General features: G+C 61.9%; 3 protein-coding genes across 3 annotated transcripts in view; 1 reads left to right on the top strand and 2 right to left on the bottom strand.

The window, feature by feature from the left end:
• Positions 1-636: 636 nt before the first annotated feature.
• On the bottom strand, positions 637-1,629 carry F751_2567 (hypothetical protein; the record flags this gene model as incomplete). Its single annotated transcript, XM_011400319.1, has 4 exons — positions 637-868; positions 989-1,188; positions 1,360-1,491; positions 1,582-1,629. The coding sequence occupies 4 exons, from the start codon at positions 1,627-1,629 to the stop codon at positions 637-639; spliced, it is 612 nt and encodes a 203-aa protein (XP_011398621.1).
• A 6,086-nt stretch (positions 1,630-7,715) lies between these two features.
• F751_2566 (Nef-associated protein 1) lies at positions 7,716-9,251 on the top strand (the record flags this gene model as incomplete). The annotated part of the gene is made up of 4 exons (XM_011400318.1): positions 7,716-7,784; positions 8,094-8,217; positions 8,434-8,657; positions 9,024-9,251. The coding sequence occupies 4 exons, from the start codon at positions 7,716-7,718 to the stop codon at positions 9,249-9,251; spliced, it is 645 nt and encodes a 214-aa protein (XP_011398620.1).
• Positions 9,252-9,404: 153 nt separating this feature from the next.
• Positions 9,405-10,382, bottom strand: part of F751_2565 (hypothetical protein) — a gene marked incomplete at both ends in the record, with an annotated part of 2,922 nt that continues 1,944 nt past the window's right edge. The window contains 3 exons of the mRNA XM_011400317.1: positions 9,405-9,642; positions 9,826-9,967; positions 10,110-10,154. Of these exons, the coding sequence (XP_011398619.1) occupies positions 9,405-9,642; positions 9,826-9,967; positions 10,110-10,154 (425 nt within the window). The remainder of the gene's footprint in view (positions 9,643-9,825; positions 9,968-10,109; positions 10,155-10,382) is intronic.

Raw genomic sequence — 10,382 nt, 5'->3', positions numbered from 1 at the left:
CGAAGTTATACGAAGCGGGCACGGCGGGGCGCCCCCGCCCCCCTCCCTCCCCCGGCCCGGGCCGGAGGCGCCGGAGGGCGACTGGCGCGCCTTCTTCCGCGCCAAGCACCAGGCGGCGGCCGCGGGGCGGCGCTTCGAGGAGCTGCTCACGCGCTTTGGCGTACCCGAGGCGCGTGGCGCCGGCCTGCGCGAGCGGTACCGCACCGCGCTGCGCCTGTACCACCCCGACTCCAACAGCGCGGGGCGGGCCTGGGCCTGCCCCCGCCAGCAGATGGAGTGCGAGGAGATCATGAAGATCATCAACGCGCAGAAGCCCGGCACGCTGTGACGGGGAGCGGGGGCGGCACCGCTCGCCGCGAGGCGGCGCGGGTGGAGGCGGCGCTGGGCGGCGCGGCGTGCGCTCCCCTTCTTGCCGCGGGGTTGGCCGCTCTGTGCCGTCGACCTCCGACCCGACTCCACAGACCGGGCCCGCCATGGGGGGGCCCTCGCCCAAACCGCGTGCTCTCCCTGAGGCCACCCACCCGATACCCCCCGCACCACCCTGGCTGCCCCCCCAACCCCCCAGGTCACTCGACATCGTTCACCAGACTCCCTTCCCTCGACTGTAACCTTTGCGCTCGTGCTGCCCCGTCCGCTTTACAGCGCGCCCAGCGTCCCTGGCTGCACCAGGTCCCCGCAGATTTCGTCGGCCGCGAGCGCCGACAGGAGGCGGCGGCAGCGCAGCTGCCGCGCCGCAAAGGCCACGTCGTCCAGGGCGGGGGTGCTGGAGGGGAGCCAGCCCTGGGGCGCGCCGGGCGCGTCGCGCAGCCAGGAGAAGCAGCCGAAGACGTCGGGGCCGGCGGTGGACAGGCGGGCGGGGGTGGCCAGCCTGGGCGGAGCGGGGCGGAGGGTGTGGGTTGGCGCGCTCGGCACACGCCTGGCCCGGGCAGGCGGCGTCGCGCCTGCTCACCGCCCGACACCCATGCTGCAGGGGCTCTGCACTGCTCACCGGAAGGCGCGCAGCTCCAGGACGGTGATGGGCTGGCGCGGCCGCCACCTCAGCCGGGCATCCAGGAAGCGCGGCGCCCAGATGTGGAAGTCGGCCAGCAGCTGCAGGACGGCGGGGTCCGCGGTGGTCCAGGCCCCCGTCAGCACCGCACCCGTGGCCAGCTCCAGGTGGCGGGCGCTGCGAGGGTCGTATGCCAGGGCCTGCGCTTGGTCGAGGGGCGGGGGCTGCGGGGAAGGGGGAGGGAGCCGGAGGCCGCAGCCACCGGGGGAGGTGTCCGTCACCGCCGCCGCCACAGGCCCCCCCAAGGCACGGCCACCCTGAGTTGCTGTCCAGGGGACATGCCCTTCTGCCCCGTCCGCCACGTGCCTCACCGCTCTGTAGCGCTCCTTGGCGTGGGGCCGGAGGAGGTCGTCCTCGGTGTGGAAGGCGGTGGGGAACAGCAGGAAGGAGCTGTCTGCCGGACGGAACACGGGTTCGCGCAGTCCACCCTTGCGGAGCAGGATCTGAGTTGGTTTGACGGGGAGTGGGTTTAGACCCTGACTCTGTCTGAACTGAGAAAAGCGATGCGTCCTCCACTGGGGCACCAGGCGCACCCTACCGTCTGGGTGCCGTCCCTGAGGGCCTCGACGACCGGCGCCCATTCCTTGAGGCAAGTGCGAGACCCTGTGACTGCCCTGCAATAGATTTCGTGCCGCTGGCTGTGAGGGCTCCGCTGAAGCTGGATGATGGAGGGGCGAGGCAAGGCGGGGCTTGCTCGTGGAAGGGTGGCACTGAGATGGGGAGAGGGCGCATGCATGCCGTCAGCGAACGGAATCCGGCCTGTGACTACTGCATAGGAAGGTTTTTCGCGTGAAGGTTGGGTCTGCGGCGTCGTCCTGCACCGCGATCAGCTGGGACGTTTACACTTCTTCACCGGGGTTTCCGGCACTCCGCAACGGAGAGAACGGGCCGAGGCTTAACGTCTCGTCTACGAAGGCACCGGATCTGCAGAGCAACTATACTCCAGGCAACAGTGGGAGCAAGGTGCGGACTCTGCCTCTTCTGTCGAATTCGGCCCCGTGATCTTTCCCCAGATGGCTCAGGCCCCACCCCAGCACATGACACAGTATCGACCCTTCCAGAGTCCGACTAGCCGTCAACGCAGCAAGCGATCCGTTGAAGGAAGAAGAATCATACTGTAAGAAGCGGGATCCGGTGTCTTGCGCGAAGACCGGTGTGGGCAAGTGACCCACCACCATGGAGCATATGTCTGCGCCTCAGCACAAGGGATTCTCGTACCAGAAGCGGAGGGTGGGCCGAGGTGGCGTACGAGGCTCTCTGCCCTGGATGTTCTCTCAGAACCGGAATGCAGCCCCAACCTGGTCCGTCAATAACCAGTCTTTGGAATGGCGAAGGTAAGGTGCTGCAGCAGGGCACTGGAGGCATGCATGTACACCTAGCCAGGGTAGAGGCCTGCGGCCCCAGGGTCCACTGTACACGAGACGCAACGTCTCGTTGCAATTCTTCCCAACACGCACGAGTCAAGATGGTAAGAGAGGTGGCTTGATGGAAACTTCAAGAAGTGAGTTGCTAATTATGTTCTATTGCTTTTGAAAACTCGATGTCCTTGCAACTGTCAAACACACTTGCAAGCTCTCGAATGAGTTGCCAACCTAAGGCTGCCAGTCAAGGACGAAGGGTGACCTTCAAGGGCCATTAAGCATGTCCTTCCACTCCATGTACACATTCATATGTCTTCGTAATGATATCTGAGACGTCGGTGTGACCTTGGGTGGGAACAAAGGGCATGTCGGGAATGTGCGAGAATATCGAGTTACTTCAGCAGTTTAGGGTTTATGTTTGCCATCAGGACACCAAGCTGTTAACACCTCAAACAAAAGCTCCTTTACAGACCAGGTTATAGTGCAGTCTGGAGCTGAGTGATGACGGTCGGCCTCTCAGACTGCGTCAGCCTTGCGTCCTGTAGTGCACGGACTGGGGCGAGCTCTTCTCGACATCCCATGCCCTTTCAGCCAGCTTACAAGTAATCTACCGATATCGATGTGTCATACACCAGCTTCCAATGCAGTAACATGCTCAGATTCTTGCATTCTAGGTCGCAATCAACCCTCAGATGAACCCGCAGCACCAGTTGGTTCATCCCATGCACTCCCCTCCCGGATTGCGTTGTTGATACCCCTTGTCATGCAACGTAAGACATGCCGCAGGTACCAAGGTTCGACATTCACCAGTCCCTCCCCCGAGCCCACTACAAGCAATTGTTAGCATTTTAATGCCGTCTTGCGACAGTATGAGGACCTCTTGGTTTTGGGGTACAATCCTTCTCCTTGCCGGCGCCGTGTCTGTACATGGCATCCAGTACAACCTCGATCATAGGTACGCCGCTTTGATGGGGGGGTTGTAGGGCGTGCGTTATATTTGTAATGATTCGGCCCCCCTGCGAGGCCTGGGGAGATGCGCCCTCCTCCCGAATTTGGAGATTTGGAACATTCTCCCGCACATGGTAGCCGCCGACGACATACTCTGAGAGCCTTTTTTGCACGTTTCATTCCTGCAGGAAACTTCTTGGTTCCGCTTCGGTGTCCGGTAGCTCAGATGGCATGGTCACTGGCATCGTATTGTCCGAGGCGCGTGACTACGCATCCTCCGGCTCGGTCTCGTCGTCGGCCTCGGGAGTCGGCGCTGCATCCAGTGCCAGCATGACCGCATCCTCCAGCAAGACTGGATCCACGGTGACCGGCGCAGCCAGTGTAAAGGTGCGTGGACAATGGACAAGGTTCAGATCACTGATGCACGAGCCGTCAAATATATAGGGTCAACTGGAGTGCCGAGTAGCAGGTGCTCTGCTTGGAGTCCCGTGGAATGAGAGGACGATGATTGTTGCACAGCGCTCCTTCGACTGATCGTCCGTCAGTCTTTCATGCCTGTGTAGGGGAGCGCTGCCGGGAACACTCCAGCACGTGCTACGGCAAGCCTTACGGGAACCACGACTGGGCCCCAGGGCATAGCCACTTCAGCCTGGACCGCCGAGGCCACCAGTGCGTCGCCTGGGGAGATCGCGGCCGGTGCCGAGGGATCCTCGACCCAGACATCTGCAGGAGGGGTGGTGAGTCGAGGGTCTTTGATTGGGATTAGGAGGGAGATATCTGATACCAAGGAGTGAGTTAATTTAATGTGGTAATTTCCAATATGTCGCAGGTGTCGGGAGCCATCAGTTCTACGGCACCTGGCTCCGCCAACTCTGAAGCAGGATTTGCCTGTGGGACTGGAGTCATTGAGCTGACAGGCTCTGCAGGAAGCGTCGTGGGAACGACGGCACCAGACTGCAGCCAGTCCAGCCCCAGCCCATCTCCCAGCCCCAGCCCTAGCCCCAGCCCGTCTCCCAGCCCCAGCCCTGGAAATAATATCTGCCCCGAAGACGTAATCCCCTCCAGCGGATCCTGTACAGTGGGTCTCTACCCCGCTATCTGTTTAAAGGATGGGTCCCCCTTTGGAGTGTGTGTGGAGGCAGGTCCACCCTCGGTCGGATATTGCCTCGGTGCATCTACTAACCCTTCTCAGGGTGTCTGCATGGTACCAGGATATCCAACTCTTGTGGTGTGCTTGGCTTACAATGTGTACGTCGTCCATTGCACCTCAGCTTGAAGCCAAGCTCTGACACCTGCGTTTTCTTGAGACTGCAACCGTCACACAAGCTCCTGTCACGCCTTTGCTGTGCTTTCCGATGCTTTCCGGTAGCCACCCACGCCAGGATGTAGGAGCACCCAACCCGCCTGATCCTGCATGGGCCCTAAGGCTTGTCCATAGTCCCATCCTTGCCTGCTCTATAATCCTACAAGGACATCTATTGACAAATCTCTATACGCAAATTTCACCGCGCTCAATCAGATTCTACCCAGCTATCGCTCATTCGCACCATAGCTTATGGAAGAAGTTGAAGGAGGTGTCGAGCCGCATACACTGTGTCCTCCAAAGTCATGCTGAGTTGATACCTAGCATGGACAAATCTGGGAAATAAAGTGGTCATTTGTTGATGCTGGGTATTTTAAAGTAGATATTCACCACAATGAGCGCTGCTAATCGAACGTTTGAGCACCCTAATGCTGGTGATCCAGAAAGTTTTGTTTGTTGGAGAAGCACAGCGAATTGTTTGCGCGATTCGAGAAGCGAAGGCAAACAACACAGCTTATTATTATGAATTGATCGCCGTAGGACACTTGTACCCCTTCCAGAGTGATTTAATCGCCGTCGCGGGCGTAGTCGCTCTCGGAGGCGCTCTGCTCGCGGGGTCGCTTGCTCTTCTCCGCGTTCTGGGCCTCGCCGATTCCCGCAAGGATGAGGTCTACAAGGCCCGCGTTAAAATTCACTGTGACAGAAAAAATGGTCATACACAGCCAAAGCTTTTCTCATACTTGAACAAGCCGCAAGGTGAGAAACGACTGACGTCGGAGTGAAGCGACCGGATAATTACGGGCTCATGACACGACTCGGTCCAGCCCATGTGACATGGCTCGAGATTCCGCGCTGCCTTCCGCCGTCGTACAGAGCGAGACACGCATCTGCATAATTGCGCCGAGCCTCGTGAGACATCACAAAGCACATTGTGAGACCTTCCTAGGTGTGACTCGGCTCTGCAAGGTCCAATGGCTGTCGTCCACAGTCTAGGGGTACTTGTCCTCCTCGTCTGCTCGACATCTATACAGTCGCTCAGCCTGCAGAATGGCCCTGGTCGCAGGCGAGTTCCTCCAGACAACACCAAAGAACATTACAACACTGATAAAATCCATTGATGGGGCTCCTCAACGGCCTCGAGAAGTTCACTACGGTTTCACTTCTAATCCATGGGTTCACCACCTCAACCCCGCCCACTGTTCTCGTCATATGCAGCGAGCTCAGACAGCCCTTCCTGGACCGAATTTGCAGGAAGCTCTTGGGTTCCGCTGCGGTGTCCGGTAGCTCAGATGGCGGGGTGTCTGGCATCGTATCGTCCGAGACTCGTGACTATGCATCCTCCGGCTCGGTCTCGTCGTCGGCCTCGGGAGTCGGCGCTGCATCCAGCGCCAGCATGACCGCATCCTCCAGCAAGACTGGATCCACGGTGACCGGCGCAGCCAGTGGAAAGGTGCGTGGACAATGGACAAGATTCAGATCACTGATGCACGAGCCGTCAAATATATAGGGTCAACTGGAGTGCCGAGTAGCAGGTGCTCTGCTTGGAGTTCCGTGGAATGAGAGGACGATGATTGTTGCACAGCGCTCCTTCGACTCATCGTCCGTCAGTCTTTCATGCCTGTGTAGGGGAGCGCTGCCGGGAACACTCCAGCACGTGCTACGGCAAGCCTTACGGGAACCACGACTGGACCCCAGGGCATAGCCACTTCAGCCTGGACCGCCGAGGCCACCAGTGCGTTGCCTGGGGAGATCGCGGCCGGTGCCGAGGGATCCTCGACCCAGACATCTGCAGGAGGGGTGGTGAGTCGAGGGTCTTTGATTGGGATTAGGAGGGAGATATCTGATACCAAGGAGTGAGTTAATTTAATGTGGTAATTTCCAATATGTCGCAGGTGTCGGGAGCCATCAGTTCTACGGCACCTGGCTCCGCCAACTCTGAAGCAGGATTTGCCTGTGGGACTGGAGTCATTGAGCTGACAGGCTCTGCAGGAAGCGTCGTGGGAACGACGGCACCAGACTGCAGCCAGTCCAGCCCCAGCCCGTCTCCCAGCCCCAGCCCATCTCCCAGCCCCAGCCCTAGCCCCAGCCCGTCTCCCAGCCCCAGCCCTGCATACGCTGCCTGCCCTGATGACTCAACTCTGTCCAGCGGATTCTGTCCGCAGAATTACTATCCCATCATCTGTTTGAAGAATGACTCTCTCGTTGCAGTGTGCGTGGAGACAGGCCCACCCTCAGTCGGTATTTGCCCCAATGATTTCCGCTACGCTTCTATGGGTACTTGCAGTATTGAAGGGTTCCCAAGCCTCCTTATCTGCGACTATTATGGCCGTATTATAGTCGCCTGCGCCCCAGCTTGACCCTGATCTGAAGACCTTTGTCCTCATTACGACTGGAAATGTAGTGGGAACTCTGTGGAGGTACCTTTGCCATGCTGTCAGTCCATGTTCCTTGCCCACTGCCATTTCTACCAGGGCCCAGGCGTGCCAGCCCACCTGACCCTGCATGCCTGTTTCTGTTCACCTTCCCATCCCTGCCGGCACTGTAAGTATCCAGAGACATCCGGACATGCGCATAACACCCGGGTCACAACTCAGTCCTCCTGACGCTGCCTCGCGCCTGCTTCTGCCGGACCATGACGAAGGCATTCGTGCAGGATCTGAAGTAAACATATGATTTCACCCTATATACTGGAGGCATTCGTGATTATAATGTACACCTTTTCCCCTTCTCTGTAATTGCGCCTGTATCTTAAATAAAAGGGGCATAGCACGGTGTGCGTGAATTAAGTGCCTTCGGGTCTCACTGCTGGTTGAACCACGCCGGTCGGCGGCGCGGATGCTCCTCCCCACCGTGCTGGCCGGCGCCCTTGTGATAAGGTTTCACATAAGAAATAAGCAACAAAAACAACGATTTGAAGAGGCGCTGAACATAGCGCAGGTGCGCTGTAGAGAGCGCGCTGGAAGGGGTGATCAAATCCGGCGTCCTTGCACCCTGCATCCTGACGCCCAACTCACACCGGCGGAGATGGCTCACCCAATGACGGCCCGCTGCCCGGATGCAGAATGAGCTCAGGAAGCTGGGTGATGAGCGCCGTGCGGAGAGGGCGGGCCGCATCCGAGCAGAGGTGAGGTGCGGGCGCTTGCAGCGTGGATGTTGCTGGGTGGAGCACGGGATCTGGGTCCCGCCCGGCCACCCTCTCCCTCTCTCGGCACGTCCTCCCGAGCCCCTCTCTTCCCCCGACCCCTCCCTGCCCCAGCGGGCTTTGCGCCAGCTGTCCCTGGAGATGCAAGCGCTGAGGGACACAACCTCCAGCGGGGCGGGGCCCGGTACGGCCCCCCCGCCGCCCGCCAACCCCGCCGCCGTGGCCTACCCCTTCCGCGCCATCGGCACCCTGCGCTCCTGCTTCGACTGCCGCAACGGCACGCCACGCCAGCCGCTGCTGGTCGAGTCGGCGCGCGCCTCCCTCACCCTCAGGCCCGGTCTTGCGCCCGAGTTCCTGCAGGGCCTGGAGCAGTACACCCACTGCTGGGTGCTGTACGTCTTCCACCGCAACACGGGTGGGAGGTGGCAGGGGGAGTGGAGGGGGTATGGGAGAGGCAAGGGACGGGAGGTGGCGCCAGGGAGCTGCTTGGCCTGCCGTGCTGCTCCATGCCCGCCGCCAGGCCCATGCCCCACTCCCACCTCGCCTCCCTCCCACCTCACCCCCCTCCCGACACCCACCTTTTCCGTCCAACAAGCATCCCCCACCCCCCCCAAAACACACCTCCACACAGACCTGCAGCGGCTGTGGGGCGGCAGCGACCGCGGCCTGCGGGCCAAGATCAGGGTGCCGCGCCTGGACGGCGGCCGGCTGGGCGCGCTGGCCACGCGCTCGCCACACCGCCCCTGCCCCATTGGGCTCAGCGTCGCGCGCGTGCTCCGCGTCTCCGGTCGGACGCTGCTGCTGGGCGGCGCTGACGTCGTGGACGGCAGCCCCGTGCTGGACGTCAAGCCCTATGTACCCTTCTGCGACGCAGTTCCCGGGGCGCGCGCGCCGGCCTGGGTCGCGCGCGAGGCGGGGGGTGTGGGGAGGGGCGAGGGGGAAGGTGGCGGTCTGGGCGAGGGGGGAGGTGGCGGTCTGGGCGAGGCGGGGGCGGCCACCACCGGCGTCGATGGCGAGCCGCTGGCGCTGGCGGGCGTGCGCTTCGCGGAGGGCGCCCGCGGCGCCCTGGAGGCGGCATGGGGCCGCGCGGGGCGGCGCGTGCCGCTGTGCTCCGGGCCGGCCGCCTTCCTGGCGTTGGTGTGCGAGGCACTTGGGCGAGACATCCGCAGCGTGACGCAGCGCGTGCGCCTGCCTGCGCGCCGCGCGGCGGGGGGCAGCCAGGCCCTGGACCTGACACCCTTGACCCCGGGCGGGGAGGCGGCCGGGTTCTGGCGCGTCGCGCTGGACGGCGTGGAGGTGGCCTACGACGTGGTGCAGGAGGGGAGTGAGGCGGGGGGAAGGCCCGTCGTGATCGTGCGGGGCGGGAGGGCCTGGACCGCGGCGGCAGGGGAGGGCGATGAGGAGGCATGGGCTGACGACGTGGACCGAGCGCCGGTCGCCCCTGAATGACATTGTGGAGTGGGCGCCGCCCGCCCATGTCGACGCGACAGGAGAGTGTGGCCACCTACCCATCCCACCCCTTCCATGCATCTCCTGGCCCCTCAACAACAATTCATATGCAAAGTCCATGGGCAAAAACAAGCGCATCCCATGCTCAGGACACTAGAGGTTGTTCAGTTGCGGGTAGTCGGTGAACAGGTCCTCCTGCGTGAAGGTGTCGCCCTCCTCCTCCGGCGTCCACAGCACCTCCACCGCCAGCACGTCCTCGCTCCTCACCCCACCCAGCTTGGACAGGGCCTCCAGCAGCTCCTCGCGGCTGGTCACGCGTGGCAGCTTCAGCGGGGCTGCCACCGCGGCCAGGATGGTGACCACGATGAGCTCGTTGGGCCCCGAGGACTGCCTGGCGAGTGGGAATGGGGAGGAACTTGAGGGGTTGCTGGAGGGAATGAGGGTTCATTTCGCCCTGAGAATCCAGGAGAAGACTGACTGGGGAATCACCTCTGCCATGTTCAAGGCACACAGGGAGCTCAAACCAAAGCATGCACACCGCTCAGACACCTCAGCTCCCCACGAGGTGCGGTACCTGTTCAGCGAGGACTGGCGCTTGCGCCCGCCGACGTTGACCAGCGTCTCCGCCTCGAACTTGCGCCGCTCTTCCAGGGACAGGGCATTGAACCTGTTCTCGGCGGCGTCGGGGCTGTCCTCCCGCCCGCTCTTCCCATAGCCTGCGTGATTGCGGTGGGCGCCGGGTGGAAAGGGTGGGAGACGGGAGGAAGGCTGCTCAAGGAGCACGGCGTCCAGAAAGCACGGCACACAGTTGAAACCCAACAACGGATCCCAGGCCGCCCGTTGGCCCCATGGCCTTACCGTACACCGCGTAGTCTGGGTTCCGAAGCAGGGCCAGCACCGTCTCTGGGGATTGGGAGAGTGTTTGGTAGGGATGAGCAGAGGGGGAAGGGGGGGGAGTGTCTGCTGACCTGAGGGCGACCAGGAGGCGTGTTGACCATCACAGATCAGTGCTGGGCTTCTTCCCACTTGCTGGATGGGCCCGGTGCACCACCTGCATGCACACCTGGCGATTCCTGCAAGAGTGTACCCCCTCAGCACCCCAAATGCAGCCGGCGACCTCTTCAAACTCCA

Source organism: Auxenochlorella protothecoides, assembly GCF_000733215.1.
Source record: "Auxenochlorella protothecoides strain 0710 unplaced genomic scaffold scaffold24, whole genome shotgun sequence".
Taxonomy (NCBI): domain Eukaryota; kingdom Viridiplantae; phylum Chlorophyta; class Trebouxiophyceae; order Chlorellales; family Chlorellaceae; genus Auxenochlorella; species Auxenochlorella protothecoides.
Note: the sequence above shows the minus strand (reverse complement) of the source record. Positions and strands in the feature narration are given on the sequence as shown.